At 38.3% G+C, this 17,458-nt stretch overlaps 1 protein-coding gene across 1 annotated transcript; it reads right to left on the bottom strand.

The window, feature by feature from the left end:
- Nucleotides 1-9,374: 9,374 nt before the first annotated feature.
- On the bottom strand, nucleotides 9,375-16,703 carry LOC308704155 (polyadenylate-binding protein 1A). Its single transcript, XM_081388268.1, has 15 exons — nucleotides 16,020-16,703; nucleotides 15,236-15,429; nucleotides 15,039-15,154; nucleotides 14,589-14,728; nucleotides 13,586-13,680; nucleotides 13,362-13,499; nucleotides 13,158-13,253; nucleotides 12,696-12,968; nucleotides 11,892-11,982; nucleotides 11,687-11,797; nucleotides 11,453-11,601; nucleotides 10,631-10,715; nucleotides 10,413-10,543; nucleotides 9,816-9,911; nucleotides 9,375-9,708 (listed from the first exon to the last, which is right to left on the bottom strand). Exons 1-14 carry the CDS (start codon nucleotides 16,210-16,212, stop codon nucleotides 9,822-9,824), a joined length of 1,902 nt encoding a protein of 633 aa, XP_081244394.1. The 5' UTR covers nucleotides 16,213-16,703; the 3' UTR covers nucleotides 9,375-9,708; nucleotides 9,816-9,821.
- Nucleotides 16,704-17,458: the final 755 nt, after the last annotated feature.

Here is a 17,458-nt window from a genome sequence, read left to right as displayed (position 1 = left end):
AAACCTACAAACAGTCGAATCTAGAACAGAGAGATGTAAAAGGTTATTGACCCTTGAGAACGGGAAGGATGACTGTTACTACTTCATTAGCTATTGAAGATTAGAAGCTTACACAAACATTAAAGAGACAGTTCACCAATTCTGTCATCATTTTCTTTCTTTTGTGGGACACACAAAAAAAAGACCTTTTGAAAAATGTCTGTTTTTTGTCCATCAACATTGGTTCCCAAAGTTCTTCCAAATATATTGAGTTGTGTTCCACAAAAGAAAGAAAGGTTTGGAATTGGAGTGTGATCAGTTGAATTATAATTATTATTGGTGTGAACTATGCCGTGAAGATCCAATTTACTGGAGAAAATCCAATGCCTGAAGGTCTTTAACAGAAGTGTGGGACTTTCTCTTCCATTATATTGACCTTGTACTACCAAGGTCTCAAGGTTGGCTAGCTGGTTAGCACCCACTCGTAGATAATGTGTCACCATTACGAGGCAAAATGCATTTTTTTCTATTGTGTTCTGATGAAATTTTAAGCAAGAACATTATAAATCCAATATATTTCATTATATTATATATATATATATCTTTTTTTTTTACCAGTCACAGTGACTATGATCGTGTGGGTGATTATTTGTTTGCAAAAGTACAATTTAATAAATACAGTTTTGAATCTAAATTGTGCTTGAATGTCACATCCAAAGTCATTGTAAAACCATATTGCAATTTGCTTTATTAAGAATTATTTTTTACAACAATGACACGTTGGTGTCTCAATGCTATCGTTGGTTTCAATAAACAATAAGCAGTGATTTTACCACAGTAAGGACAGTTCTTAAGCGCAACACAGAGATTTTGTTAAAGCTGATTGAATCTACTCCTTTTCTATCTATATTACCTCCAATTTTATGTTTGCTTTTTACTGTTTTCAGACTCTCTGCAGAAAACATCAAAAAATCAGTCAGATAAAATGACTTTCGACTGATTGTCAAATAATTAAAAATTTAAGTGATCAAACACTTCAATTATACTCAAATGAATGCACAAACAAAGTGGTAATGTGATCAATGAAGCTGAGTCTACAAAGAAAATTAAACAACATCAATCATTTGCCAGTCAGAATCAGTAAAAAGTTTTCCACCAGACCTTTTATCACTTTCTTGAAACATTCCCGCTACCATTGACATGTTTTTCTGTAGCGTCCTCAGTCATGTGAGACTTGCCCTGTTTTATTATCTCTGCAGTGCCTAGCACAGAGAACTTAACCAGATAAGCTAATTACTATATTGCTTTCAATCAAATCAACAAGTAGCTACTTGTACAATTCCACTTAAATTTCCATTATGAATATTTATGTTTCCCACACACTCACCAAAACCACTTAGTACAGGATATAGTTTCATAACATTTGTACTTCATGTAAATTTCTCTCATGGTTTTTGACAGAAACAACATCGGATAAATCATCTTATATTTGTCATAATTCCAAGTCAATTATATTCCTTATGAAATTAAACAGAATGCCAGATATATTCCACCTCTTGATGTTGTTGTTTTGTGGTTTACACTGCACATGAACATCCTGAGAAGAGTCAAGAGCACACAAATCCATGTCTGAAACAGTGATTGAATCACGGGTTGTAAATGTGTTTGATAAGGCCATGTTTATTGAAGGTCGAGACAGTCTGAGACAGACACTGAGGACACCATCTTATCATAAGCATGATAGTAAAATTCCTCATGCCAGACAAATGAAACCAAGAAAAGACAACCGCTGATGTAATTGACCACTGCAGCCATTTTAGAAATGATTAAATATAAAGCAAAAAATAAATAAATAAATAGCTTGTTTTGATGTGAGTTTAGGGTGACATGCTATACTCTAATCTACAACTATGTAAACAACATGTTTATGAGCTCAAATTTATTGAAAATGAAGTGTTGATTTTATAGGATTTTATATTGATAGATCTCTTTTGTGCGTGCAGACATCTATTGCCTATATACTGATAAAGCCTATAGAATGCAGTTAGAATGACCCTTAAATTCAAGATATCAGGGCAAAAATGTTTCTGTCTCATCATGATATAGTTAATCAATAGCCTATCACACGAGTAACTAGCAATGTTTTTGTCCCAAATAGCACGAGTGCACATGTGACACTGATTTTAGACAACAGTTCAATAAAAAAGAAGTTAATAGTTATATTTTAGACACAATATTGTTTGCTTTTGCTACATTTTGTCAACGAAAAATATTACCTATAAAGCCAGAGCAGAACTGTTGTGCGTCTCAGAGAAACACACAGCAGTGTTTAGTTTCTGAATGAATTAGTTTCATCCGACCCCCCTAGATGAGACTTGGACTCTCCCAAAAGGGATGAAAATAATAGTTTGGGGGGGTACTGAATTTTTTTTTTAAATATAATGTTAGCCTATCCAAAAATTGTATGTAGTATTACCATCACATACCAACAATTCAGGAAATAATCTAATGAAATACGATTTTCAAACCCTCACTCCCCATTGGGCTGTACCATTTCTCTGGTACGTTCAGACTGTGTTCTTTGCTATGGTTCTTTGATATCACTGTGTCATCGAAAAATTAAGAATAAGTGGCTGAATCAACTTTAATCTCTACCTATGGTTTTGACTGCCATGTATATCATCATGCGTTGTGCTTTGTGGTAAATGTTATGAGCAGCTCGTCATCTAAACAGGTTTTCAGAACTGTCTTAATTTGGTTGTTCATAGTGTTCCTCTCATCTATAATGAAGTCATAGTCTAGCTAGCTAGCTAGCTAAAAGTTCACGCAGCTCCTGAAGCTCTCTGTACCAAGCAAATATTGTCCGTATCTTGGTGAAACTATGGTATAACTATTGCTATGGTTTAACCGGAGGACTCCCTTCCACTCAGCGGCCACGACCATCGCTGCTGCTTAACTTAAAAACATTAGGCCTACAATCACACACCGTAGAAGGAGTTTTATAGATATACTGACACAGGGAGAGGTTTAATGAGGCAATTTATCATTTATGTCTTAACAAGAGGGAATCTGAACTATTATTCAGAGAATTTCGCATATAGATTATTGGTTCTCATGTGTGTAAGCCTATATAAAATGGAGAGTGACGTCATCAGTCGAAATAGCTGTACCCCCCCGAAGCTCACGGTATAATTTGAACACTGGACATAGGTAGGTCACATGATAATGACAACATGGCCGGATATAGTATGTCCAGATTACATTCATACTACACCCACCTATACTATAAAAAACATACTTTTTTGGCGCTCGTGAATTACTTATTCAAAATAAATACCTTCGGACTAAGACAATAACTTACTCATTGAGGCCTCGTTTACAGTGCAGGTCTTGATGCCCAATTCTGACTTGTTGCCTATATCCGATTTTTTCAACCGTCCATTTACACGTTCTTTCAATTGTGACCCATATCCAATTCATGTGTTTACACTTGCCATACTATCTGAAACATCACGCATGCTTAAAGGTGGTTCTTGCACAGATGGACAAACGATATAGCCTATGCGAAGTTCGCAGAAGGGCAGTGTTTGGGAAAACATTGAAGCTTCCCCGGGCACCGCCATTGATTAGCAGACCATCACCTGCTGTTAGCATTCCATTGACTCCCATTCATTTTGGCGTCAATTTGACAGCGAATAACTTATATCTGAGGCGTTTAAAGACTCCATTTGTCCATTATTTATTTCTAAAGAAACACGAAAATGTATAAAAGGCTCCATTACCTTGTATCTTACGTTATGGCCCTGTAGATGCAGTTTTTGTAAAAATAGGCTAACGATTGCATCATAACCACGCGACTCTCTGTCGCACAGTAGAGAAATTACCGTATGGACGGGAGGAGAAGCTCGCGGGAAATCGGGGGGACGTGGAGGCAAAATGACAAAGCAATTAATCAGAATACTTAGCAAAAGTTGCTCTGCTCCTAGCTCATGGACACCTCCTACTCACACTCTCCGTCTCTGTAAGTTTCGGAAGGGAATGATTCAGATTTCTCTTGGCACAGCTGCTAGAAGACAGACGGGTTGCTCACGTCACATCTACGTCATCAAGCTTAGTTTGAGTCTGCGCAGTACGCTCAGCCATCAGGAAGTGAGTGCTTCTAATTGACTTCACTTTTCTCCGTTGAAACCAATGGGGTTGCTGTGTCCAGTTTATATACTGTCAATGGAAGTTCGCCAAACATCACCATGATTTTGAAGCGGAGGAGGACGAAAATGCCATCATCATTGCATTATTGCACATATACTTCAGTTATTGTGTGCGAGAGAGTTCTCAGGACTGGGAACATATTGTGGCGGGCTTTAATGAGGAGCAGCGGGTCCGAAATTTTAGGATGAGCAAGCCATCCTTTGACAGCCTATGTTGTGTCAACGTTTGTTCACATTCCTCTCCTAAGACGACACAACGTTTCGTCCGGCCATCCGTCCATTTGCAGATGTGCGTCGAGATTACTCTCTTCATTAAACCACAGAGATAGCTGTGGTGGATTTTTAATAGATAAAATAGTAAACTGTATATCAAACTAACCATGTCTCTAACATCTAACCTAACTTCCTTTTTTTGAAACACAATGTACTAAAACATTCTGTCCTGTGTTTTTGAATGCTGTATGTTGTGTTGCCATACCCCTTTTACTTTGGTTGTGTGAGTGTATAAATAACACATTTGGGAATTGAAACTAGACAGATGACTAAAGTTGAACCTTGTGATTAACAATGAAGTAATCATTAAAAACAAATGGTTTGCTTTACCTGGTAACAGAAGGGTTTGTCTATGAAAACCAATCAAATTTTGGGGAAATTATGTAATGCAGTATGACATTTTTGCCATACCTCCCTATTCTATAAAAACTGTTGTATTCGTGTTAGCTGGTGGGATTCTCAATGGAATTTGTCTGAGATCCTCCGGCCTTGCTTCTTCTTGGGGGAGACTCTCTGAGAACTGCTCGAGAGATCCTCCGGCCGTGATTAAAGCATTTAAAGGACATTTGCTAAGGTCTGTTTGTCAATTATTCCTGCGCAGGAAAAAAGCTAGTTAGGGAAGCAAATTAGTTAGGTAGACCTTATATTAAGCGTCACTTGGAGACGTTAGGGATCGTCGATTGGAGACGGCCCAGGTATTTATTAAGTGTCGATTGGAGACGTCAGGGATCGTCGATTGGAGACGGCCCAGGTATTTATTAAGTGTCGATTGGAGACGTTAGGGATCGTCGATTGGAGACGGCCCCGGTAGACTTAGGTACTTAGTTAGGTTTAGGGAAAAATCTACGACATAGCCTAATGCCTCAGAAAATCCGATCTGCCTGTTTACATGACAGTCGCATTGGCACATATCTAATTTGTATTTGATTTATTTCCACATATGAATGAAGCCTGAAACCGATTTTGGAATATCCGAATATCCCAAATATCCGAAAGTTTACACGGTCATGGAACACATCCGATCTGTCACATATGAGCAAAAAATCGGAATTGGGTCACATTTCACTGACAGTGTAAACAAGGCCTGAGACATTTACTGCCACCCACTGGCAGTTTTAGTTTCTTATTCATTTAGAATATAATTTCAATTTAAAAAATTACTTCATATTTCCATATTAATAAAAAAAAACATTAACGGTATAGTTCCCCCAAAAATGGAAATTCTGTCATCATGTACTCACCTTCATGGCCACTGAAGCCAAAAGTGTATGTGTAATAAATGCTGAATCAAAATATATTTATAATATATTAAAAAATATATATTAATATTAATCGACACATCATGTATTTAGTTAGCTTAAAAATTTGAATAGTTTGGCATTCCTAACATATAATATAGGCTATATATTGAAAAAAATATTATTTATAAATTATACATCTAAAACAGTGTGTCCCAACTGTGTTCCTGGAGGTCCTCAATAGTACACAGTGTGAATGTGCTTGAGGTGTGTTTGATTAGGGACATTTCCAGCAATGTTGGTGGAACTCCAGGAACAGGGTTAGAAATCACTTCTGTATACAACAACAACACAACATGAAAATGTTCCAGAGCCAACTGGAACACACATTTGAACATTAACTTTTTTTTTTTTTGCAAGGCATTTTAGATAAAGATCTTCTTCATGGACACCAACTTGCATGGCCAACTGAATGATTGTATCTCATCAGATCATTTTGTTGGCCATGCATGATGCAAGTTGTTCTCATGGGTAAAAAAAAAAAAACGATTCAATGTTCTCACGTGTCCATAAAGTTGCTTTTTCTTTGTATGTCTTTTTATACTGCAAAACTCTTAATACCGCATATTATTTCTGAACAGGTAACAGGTATATTTGCCAAACAAGTAAAAGGTTACAGACACTTGAATGTACGATATGGATGGCTTGGTTCAGAGCATCTATAGTTCTGGGAATAAAACTATTCCTCAGTCTATAAGCCTTGTAACGTCTGCCAGAAGGGAGTAGTTTAAACATGATGGCATGGGTGTGTGTGGTTCTTACAGATGATGATAGTTTTCATCAGACAGCGACAGCGTGATCTATAGATGTCCTCTGGTAGTAGTAGTTTTACTTCGATTATCTTCTGTGCTGGCAGGACAACCCTCTAGAGTTATTTCCTATTACTAGCTGTGCAGCTAAGAAATCACACAGATGCAGTATGTTAAGTATGTTAAAATGCTCTATAGTTCATCAACTCACACATCAGTTGTGGTAAACGGAAGCTCAAGCATGTTTGCTTGACGTGTGAGAACCAATGAGGTTCATTCTCGTGTTACGCATCACGTTTGAGCTTCAGCGAGAACCAATGAGGTTCATTCTCGTTACGCAACACATTTAAGATTCAGCAAGAACCAATGAGGTTCATTCTCGTGTTACGCATCACGTTTGAGCTTCTGCAAGAGGTTTGTTCTCGCGCATCAAGCACGTTCGTTTGAGCTTCCATTTATGTTCGTTGATCAATGTTTATAAAAGCCTATATTCAATGTTCATCATATAAAGCGATCGTGTCTCTTCAGAAGATTTTAATTAAACCACTCAATTCATATAGATTAGTTTTACGGTCTCTTTATGAACTTTTTGAAGCGTCAAAGTGGTAGTTGCGTAGCTTTCAGTGGAGGGACAGAAATCTCTTGATTTCATCAAACATTTCTTTATTTGTGTTCTGAAGATGAATGAAAGTCTTGCAGGTTTGGAACGACATGAGGGTGAGTAATTAATTAATGACATAATTTTTATTTTTGGGAGAACTAGCCTATCCCTTTAAGAACCCATCCTGAGACCCCATCTGAACCTGCAGCTTTCTGTGGATTAGCCTTCTTCATTCATGTACACTGTACATAATGTGCGTACAAGTCAACATTTTGTGATCGTTAGGCCCTTAAACATTTATTGGAAGGACAAATAAACCTTTAGAGCAGCATAAACCTGCTGTAAATGTAAAGACGTAACTTATAAGATTAAATTCCCTTGTGATATTTACTAGATGACTTTCTGCAGCCTTGACCTATAGGCTAACTATTGCAACAGAACAAGAGGTTTAACATCATCTTGAACGCGAGGATCAAGAAAACAGTTGCCTGTCTGCCTACTGTGTGATAGTTCAACTATTTCAGGTCAAATGCCATGATTATTCATATTCCACACAACACAAGTCTTATCAACAGGACGTGATTCATGTTCCTCAGTGACAGCACCTTGCAGCTATTTATATTTCAGCTTTTATGACGGTCATAAGAATGACTGAGCTGTAAAGTTGAAGGCCAGGTCGAAATCGTTTAGTTTTTCTTCGGTTGGTGAACCCAAATAACCCGTTTTCCTGCAGTCAGTATAAGTAACGTAAACGTTAATAATCAGTTAAAAGTTTTTTTTTTTTTTTTTTTTAAGGTTTTATTTCAGGCCTAATAATCTTATAGAACATAATACTCATAAACGCAATGTGTGATATATATATAATATTTGCGATGGTTCTGCTGAATGATGCTCATCAACAACACTGCGTTACTTGTTACGTTACGCAAAGCATGAACACCAAACATTTAGCTAGGGAATGCTGACGTTCACATTAACGTTCAAAAACACAAAATCAAACTGCAGCTTAGTAAGAATAATTGTTTACAACTCACCAAATAAGATGTGTGATGTTGATGTCGAGACTTTAAAACCTGACTAAATAATATAATTGAACAGACACTCGTAAAGGTCGCGCGCTTAAAACGGCACTCTGATCCTAACGGTTCCCCATAAAGCCCATTTCCGCCCCATTCGACAAAAATGCTTTGTTAAATTATAATTATGACATAAAGAGTCAGAATTAAGACAGTCGAAATTATGACATCTTATTCACAACTGCTTTTTTTTACTCGTCTTGCAATGACTAATGGCCCACTGTAGAGTTCGACTAAAAATCTAGTAACATTTGGAATAAGTACTGATCTAAAAAATATGTGCTAGCATCTAATCAAGAAGTACTAGTATCTAATGAATAAGTGCTAAAAATCGATTTAATAGTACTACATTTTATAGCCTATTTGTTCCTATCTAATGAATAAATGTTACAAATACTATTATCTATTTAATAGCTAGGTACGACTGAACACATGAAAGGTGTTACTAGTCACAATAGAATAACAGTCAAAGAAATTTTAGTGAACTACCATTTTTATGCATACATTCAGGGGAAAAATAAAAATACAATAAGCCAATGCAACATGCACCAATTTTCTTCATAATCATGTTAAACATGCATTCATTACTTCAATGAGCTCAGTTTTGGTTTTAAATCCCTTTTAAATTAAATCAATTTTAGCTGTGATTTATATGTACATTTCTAAAATACATAACTTTAGACATCACCTCGGATAACAGATCACTCTAAATTGTAATGTAGAAGCATGCATTTTCCATAGAGTTGCTTTGAAACCATAAAGCGCTATACGACTACATGTGAATTGAATGTAACATCTGCAATTGATATATTTAACTCGGCCCGAAGAACCTTAACGGTTCTCCAATAGTGGAAAACTCCTTTGATCATGTGCCAAGCATTGTAACTCAGGCTTGTGACTGAAGACATTGATTGCATTACAACTGACCCCAGTCTCACCAATACATCCTCACATCCTTCAGGGCATTAACCCAGAGGCACAGACCTTACAGTTGGTGAACTCTGAAATAACTAAATGAATTTCACAGCATGCAGTATGCCAAGCTTACACATTTGTAAAATGTTTGCATGAAACTTGTGCATCCCTTTAAAAAGAGTAATCGAGCATTTCTGAGAATGAAAGCAACTGCTTTAACTCATCCAAAGGCTTTTAGCACAAGTCAGATTATTAAAATAACACAACGAACAATAAATGTTTAAAGTTTTATTTATTCAAGCAGTTTAATCCAATGTACTTTTCCAAACGTTCAGCCATCAACTGCAAGAACACAATTGACAATGAGCATTCAATTAAGAGGAATAAAAAGAAAGGAATGTTTTGGAATTTTCAAAATTAAAAGTTTTCTGTTTTTTTGTACATTTTTAATTATAAATCAAGGTCAAGAGCTCTCTCGACCTGGCAAAATATTTGGATGTAATCATTGTAGGGTTTTTTTCTGTTTTGAGTTTCTGGTTTTTCTATATTTATTCTCTTTTTTTTTTTTATGCGTCCTTCTTGGTGAAGCCAGGGCCAGAGAGGTTCATTCTGGAAATAAACAAATCAATCAGAAAAGGTGTATTCAAACAAATGTCAAGCAGAGAAAAATGAACGCATAAAATCATTATGAATTTGCAAAAGCCATCTTCTCTCACCTTGTGTTAGACGGCCGGCACAGCAGTGCTGGGGACTGATTTCTGGGCGGCTTCCTTGGCCTGATGAGCCTGCAGCACCGCTACTGCTTCATCCACCTGGAATACATGTAACAGCGATTACACACTAGACCTGCTTGTGGTTGCAAACAGAGATCACTATTCTCCCATGTTTCTGAACAGACTAAGTCACTTGTCACCATCTGGTGGCTTAATGATGTAATTGTTACATGAAGCGCCATGTTACTTCCTAAAGGTGACTTTTACTCTATTTTGATAGCTTACGTAGACAGCATTTTATATCCGAACTATAAACTTTTATCCCAGTACATCTGTGATATGAAATACACAGAAATAAAAGATAGTGTGGTTGAAGACAATGTTTATAAAGCCGTTTCATACGTGAAAACTCTGGGTCAGCAGCACTAACAGATTTGAACGTTACGTATGATTGTCAAAGGTTTAAAAGACACAGGAGAAGATTTAGGAATGAAACTGACACATTCTTGATAGTTTTTATGTGAGACAATGACATCTCTATTATTAGGACAAATCCAATAACTTGAAAAACAAAAAAGAAAAGATCACATGACAACTGACCTTTGACCTCAGCGACTCCGGAGACTCCAGCATGTGGAGCAGCTCTGAATTGTCGATCTCCAACAGCATACCAGTGATCTTTCCAGCCAGACTGGGGTGCATGTTCTGGATGAGCGGGAACAGACGCTCACCTGTGGCGGGGAGAGAAGCATGTATGAGATTTAAAACAAACATTTTCATAATCAATTACGGGAACCAAAACAGATCGAACCCCTCACCCAGCATCTGCTTCTGTTCTTGTGGAGGGGCGGCAGCTAACATGGACGCAGTCAGTGGCTCCTGACCTTGAACGTGGACCGCAGGCTGAAGAGGAGTCAAATATATTAACATTAGAGAACTTAAACTCATGTTCGTCTTGTAAAGTTGGGTATGCAAATTAAGTTATGTATAAAGCTGGCCGATAATAGTTACACTTTGAGACAAGTCAAAATCAGGCAATTGAGGTTTGCTATAGTATCATTTGTGTAAAATGATTTCAAAGCTGTTAATAAAACAGATTACTAGAGTATGTTTTACATGAAAATACAATAAGTATTTCTACTTTTTCACATTTAGTTAAATATTACTTGCTGATCCTTAAACTGCTAGTAAATTTCACAAAGTAAAAATACACCATTTATTTTCAGTGCATTTATGTGAATGTTGGATATAATATAGATCCTACTTTATTATAGAGCTGTGCAATAATAGTTTACATTATCTGAAGATATGCAAATATTTAAATATTTTTTTTGTTCCAAATGATGCACTATGTACTCAACAGTCTAGTGAATGAATTGTATAAGGTTATTTCATCATCCAGCATCAAAGCCTGATTCAGCTACACAATTGAAGCAAGTCAGTTGAGTGCACGAGTCCAACATTTCACATTTAAACAAGTGCATCATCCGGGTACTAAAAGTGCACTTTTTAAATGTTCAGTGTGAATGCTACAAAATATCACAGAATTGTGCACAAGTATGCAAATTGGGATGCACTAGGGCTCAAATGATTTTAAATTTTAGGGAGTCAACAAGTGCCATCAAATGTAAAACTAATACCTGCTGCATGGGAACCTGCTGCTGATTGGGGATGTGCTGCTGTGGGTTGCGGACTCCTGGAGCATACTTGTACTGTGGCACTCCTCTAACCTGAGCGGTACCCGTGGCGGCACCTGCGCCAGAAGGACGAGGACCCATCGCCTGAGACGCTGCCAGGAAGAAAGAGGACACTCAGAATCAATGAACTGGAGTAATGGATTTGCTGCATGTATAACAGCAAGGTTCATTACTCACCCATGCGCTGGGAGGGCATCATTCGGGGGACCTGGGAGGTGGGACGCACGGCACCGAAGGTTTGTGGACGGGGTGCAGACTGCCTGATAGCATTGGGCATATTCTGGAAATCTGCAATGGAAATGAGAAACAAAGAACAATGAAATGAACCGTCATTGTTTACAGTGCAAGTGTACTGGGAGGAAACAGGGGCGGAGCTACTCACGCTGTGGGCGGACACCCTGAGTGGCCCAGCGAGGACTGGGGCGGAGCTGTGCGAGCTGACTGGTGGGATAGTACGCAGCACGATTCTGAGCCTGTCAATCACACAAAAGGGAATGTGAATCAATGAGGAATAACAGAACCGGTTCTGAATTATTTTATTCTTCATGTTAAAGTGAAGAAATTAGCAAAATTCATAGACAAAAAAAAAAGTGAAATTGTCTATTTTCTTGCTCAGTTGAAACTTAATATTCAGTAATATTATAGATTTGACTGCACAGACATTGTTTATAGCTTAATGCCATGTTTATTAAATGCTTTTAAAGTTTATCTTTGAAAAAAAAACTATTAAAAATCTTTTCATAAGAGTAAAGTGAAAAGTAAAGTCGTAACAGTTCAAGCCATCACAGTCCATCAGAACAGCGATAAAGAACTCTGGCAATAGAGGATCTTCACCCATTAACAAAAACATGGCTTAGTCTGGAGTGGCTTATTCGACAGCGAGTGAAGATATGTTCCCAGTGATTTTCAAAACGTACATTATGGTTTCCATCAACCACAGGATTTCTAACTGCACTGACACTATTTATTGAAAAAACTTGAATTGGGCTGAATAACGACACCATTTTCTTCTGTAGAGCCGCTTTATAGCTGAACCAAATTTGAATTCGCACAGTTCACTCTTTCAAACCAAGCAGCTTCATTAGTCAACATGACGAATTCTAATGACCAACTCGAACCGTTGCTGTTAATATATTTAAAGAATGGTGAATGTGACCGCACCTTTAACAGAAAAGTGTTATCTGACCTGTGGAATGGCTGCCATGAAGTATCCAGATGGCGGTGCGGGCTGGTAGGGGTTGATGACGGGGTTCGGTACGGCTCTGACACTGGCCATCCTCTGCATGTACTGGCTGGTGAGGTGCGCCTGGCGCTCTTCTTTCCGCTGGGCCAGCGCGACGTACAGGGGCTTGGTGGCGACGATACGGCCATTCATTTCAGTCACAGCCTTAGTGGCTTCTTCAGGGGAAGAGAAGCAGACGAACCCAAAACCTTTACTGCGGCCACCCTCCATCATCACCTGAGTGGATCACAAAAGATTCAACAGCCATCAATTCTGATGTTTGTGAGGGATTATACATCAATCATCCAAACAAACCTTGAGGAAAACCAATGATTTGAGACAGATTTCATGATTCAATTTAAAATTGACAATTTGAAAGTTGAGACTTTAATAAAGCTTATGGCAATTTATTGGATTTGTTTGTACCTTAGCACTGGTAATGGTGCCGAACGGTGCAAATTCTTTACGCAGGCGTTCGTCATCCAAGCCGTCATCCAGATTTTTCACGTAGAGATTGACTCCCTGTTAAAAACAAGATTAATTCAAGCGTCAGTGACCCATAAAGAACTTCACCACCCTCATTTGCATCATCTAATGTTTATATCAGTCAAGCACGGGTCATTTTTTTACCTGGTAGCGAGTCATGCGGTCCTGCTTCATTTGCTCAAACTTGCGCTTGAGCTCTGTCTGACGTTCGCCCTTCTTCTGCGCACGACCCACGTAAACCTGCTTTCCGTTCATCTCCTTTCCATTCATCTCATCCACAGCCTGATGATCAGAGGAAACGCATCAGGATACAACACTTCGTCACAGTAGTGAGGATTACAAAATGATATTAATCTGTTTCTACTCACCCTCTGGGCGTCCTCGTGCCTCTCAAAGCTGACAAAGCCAAAGCCTTTAGATTTGCCACTCTCATCGGTCATGACGCGAATGCTCAGTGCTGGACCTTTAATGACATCCGAACACGTCAAAGATCTGATTCATGCAAGAAGGTCAAAAGCAGACCGCTCACACAAAGGACAATAACTATGATAAAGATGCCGTTGTAAAATCATTCTAAATATGAAAGTCCACAACTACAAATATAACTCCACAGAGAAACAAAGTAATTGAAATCACTTTAAAGGGATAGTTCACTTTGAAATTTAATTTTGGTATGTTTTAGCTTACCTCAAGGGAAAACGGAGAAAATGATCTGGCTTAGTCTGTGCAAGCGCCGGAAGTGATTGTGTAGAGGTAAAAACTATATAAATACTGTTCGTTTTCTCACACAAACCACTCGTTTCGTGTCTTAGGCCATCAATGTGTACTTACGATGGGGAATTGTTTAATTTGGACTGTGCATGCTCTTTGAGACAGTGACCATAGACCTGCATTATATGACTGACAGACAAGAACGGTTTGACCTAAAAATATCAAAATTGAAACTACTGCGGAAACAAAGACACCTACATCTTGAATGCCCTTGAGTTAAGCAAAAACATATCAAAATTTAATTTCAAAGTTAACTATCCCTTTAAGAACTACTTTTTTCCTAGCTGATGAACAAAAACATTGACAGCCAATCAGAATCCAACTGCAGTGCAACCTTATAAACAGTACGACATTGTTCACTGGTGTAGATGTTAAAGGTATAGTGGAGGATCTTTCCGAATTTTAGATAAGTCCCGTCCTCTCCACTTTTTGAAAAGTTTGATTGATTCACCAGAATGATTGACAATTAGGAGGACCAATAGTATAGGGTATCCACCCGGAAGTAAAAAAATCCTCCGCTATACCTTTAATATAGTTACAATCATCTTTATAGCTATCGTTCTTGGCGTAAACAGGCTTTTACTGGCAGCAAAAACCCACCATATTTGTTGAATATCTCCCTCAGCTTCTCATCATCCATATCCTCTCCGAAGTTCTTGATGTAAACATTGGTGAACTCTTTGGCACGGGCGCCCATCTCAGCCTCGCGCTCCTTGCGAGACTTGAAGCGACCGACGAACCTTTAAGATGCAATAAGTTACCATAATTATTCAGAATAAGTGAATTTAAGACCATAGAGGTTATATTCATGGCAAACTCAAGAGTAAAACGTTTTTAAATAACCATAACACTTCAATGAACGGGTATAAAATCTTTTAATTTTACATGATAAATACTAATATCTTCCAGTAACTCTCGAAGATATTAAAAAAACTAAGGGCACTTAAAGTTTTATTTAAATTAGTATGAATCAGGCTTGAAACAGAATTAGCACACTTCACTCCAAACTGACAATTTAGTACAATGTAGTTCATTCAAATGCAGACTTACACTTTGCGGTCATTGAGCAACATGCCGTTCATTTTCTCAATGGCTCTTTCTGCGGCCTCATGGGTCTCAAAGTGCACAAAGCCGTATCCTTTAGAGCCGTTCTCATCGCAAACCACCTTCAGAAAGAGAACACCGGCACTGAGCACAAGCACCAAACACCAGAAACATGCACATCACCGCAAACACACGATTATTACCTTGCAGGACAGGATGTTTCCGAAGGCAGAGAATGTGTCATAAAGGGCCTTGTTGTCGATGGACTTGTCCAAGTTCTTGATGAAGATGTTGCCCACACCGCTCTTGCGCAGTGAGGGGTCTCGCTGGGACCACATGATGCGGACGGGCCGTCCCTTAATCACGTCAAAGTTCATTGTGTCCAAGGCGCGCTCAGCTGAAACAGGAAATTAAAATATTAAATGTAAGCATTAAGTTATGACCAACACACTTTAACAGCAAAGTTGTACAGCTAGTACTATAAACTTGGAAATGGACTTAAAGGGTTGTGTAGCGCCCCCTAGCGCTAGTCTGAGTACACGAGTAAAACAAGTAGCCGACTCATTTGAGCAATTTTGTACATTGGCTGTGTCGTCGTTTAATTAAATTATGAATAAAGGGACAAAACCCATATTCAAAACCACACACAAGTATTTTTTTTTTCAGAATGAGATTCATTACACACTGCGTTTGTCTTGACGCTTCCGGTACACACCAAAAATAATATATAAAAGGACGTGATTCATTAAACAAATTTAGGGATTTCTGTTCGTGAGGTTAATGTCCTGAGAAGAAACTTATCTTGGCCTCAGTAACGGCAACTACGACATTCATCAGTCCTGATACACACGTGTATGAATTGTTAAACTTAAAATTCGAACCGGAGGACGGTCACGTGCCGCACGTGTCCGTGATTCCCAACTAGATGGACAGTTAAAATGCAGTTTAAAACATCGTGTTGTAAATGAACCGGGAGCGTTTGCTTACCGTCAGCGGGTTGCTGGAAGTTGACGTAGGCGTAACCGAGAGAGCGGCGGGTCATCATGTCCCTGCACACCCGAATGGACAGAATGGGCCCGGCAGGGCTGAACTTCTCGTAAAGCATGGCCTCGGTGACATCCTGGTGTAAATCACCCACATAAAGGGAGGCCATCGGGTAACTTGGAGCGCTAGGGTTCATCTTTCTTCCGTACGACAAAAGAGCAATCTACCGAAACACCTGGAAACACTGACGAGCTTAGTAATGGCGACGCACGAGCTCCAATCTCCTCGGTTTAAATACCTATCGAAAACGCTTTAACACGATAAATACCCTTAAAGAACTGTCTTGAGGACTAATTAAAACGCGTTTGGTACCGATTTGGCGTCGACGTGTTCGCGGTATCGATGATAAGATGATTAAAATCTCCTCAGGCCTACTGCGGTGCTGCCTTAATAATAAACTTCTCAAATCTGTCCGCTGATCCTGCTTCACCGAGGTACTCGGCAATAAAAGTAGATTTTTTGTTTGTATTTTTTTCTTGTTTTGTGATTTTTTTTTGTATTTTTGATTTTTTATATAAGATGAGTGTGCCGAGGCTCTGTGGCACACGCGCTCTCTCTCGCACCGCACAAGGTAGGGGGAGAGAAGCGGAAGTACGGCTCAGATAAGAAGGCGTCCTCGCCGGAAGTTGCGTGAGCCGCTTTTATATTTTTTACGTAAGAACAAAATAAGAGTCAATGGAGTGATAGAATAAAAGTCTATTGAAGCACATTTCCGCCACATTAGAAATAAATCATGCTTTGGTAAATCTTAATTATGACATAAAAGGTCATAGTTATAACATAAAATGTGGACATTATGAGATACAGTCGAAATGATACTATGACACAATCATAATTATGAGATTAAAAAAAATCAAAATGATTATTTTCTGACTTTATGGCCTGGTTTCACAGACAGGGTTTAGATTATGGGTTTGTAGCTTTTATAAACGTGCCTTAGAATAAAAACTTTACTGGTGTGTGCATATTGAGAAAAAACAATGGCATTTATTTCAAAATATATATAAAATATAATTAAAACAGCTCAAACACATTTTTGTCTGGGACTTGGTTGAAGCCTTGTCTGTGAAACCGAGGGTTTTTGTCATAATTTCGACTTTTTGTAATAATAATGACTTCATAATTTCAACTTTTCATCTCATAATCATGACTTGCTATATTATAATTTCTTCATAATTACGATTTACCAAAGCATGATTCTTATGTGACCGAATAATAAGAGTTGAACATCAAGGTCATGTGTTTGTTTCCCAGGGAATGTGTTAAGTGATGATGTAAGTTGCTTTGGATAAAGCGGTCATGGGATAGTTCAACAGAAGAAAGAAACTCATACAGGTTTGGAACAACTGAAGGGGGTGAAGTAATGAGGACAGAATTTTCAT

Source organism: Scardinius erythrophthalmus (assembly GCF_964197995.2).
Source record: "Scardinius erythrophthalmus genome assembly, chromosome: 16".
NCBI lineage: Eukaryota > Metazoa > Chordata > Actinopteri > Cypriniformes > Leuciscidae > Scardinius > Scardinius erythrophthalmus.
The sequence above is the reverse complement of the archived record's forward strand: the minus strand, read 5'-3'. Positions and strand labels throughout refer to the sequence as shown.

Coding starts and splice junctions, on each gene's coding strand:
- LOC308704155 (XM_081388268.1), bottom strand. CDS start 16,212: ATGAACCCTAGCGCTCCAAGTTACCCGATGGCCTCCCTTTATGTGGGT. Junction 12,969..13,157: donor GCACCATTACCAGTGCTAAG/GTACAAACAAAT, acceptor TGATCCACTCAG/GTGATGATGGAGGGTGGCCG. Junction 9,912..10,412: donor CGGAGTCGCTGAGGTCAAAG/GTCAGTTGTCAT, acceptor CATGTATTCCAG/GTGGATGAAGCAGTAGCGGT.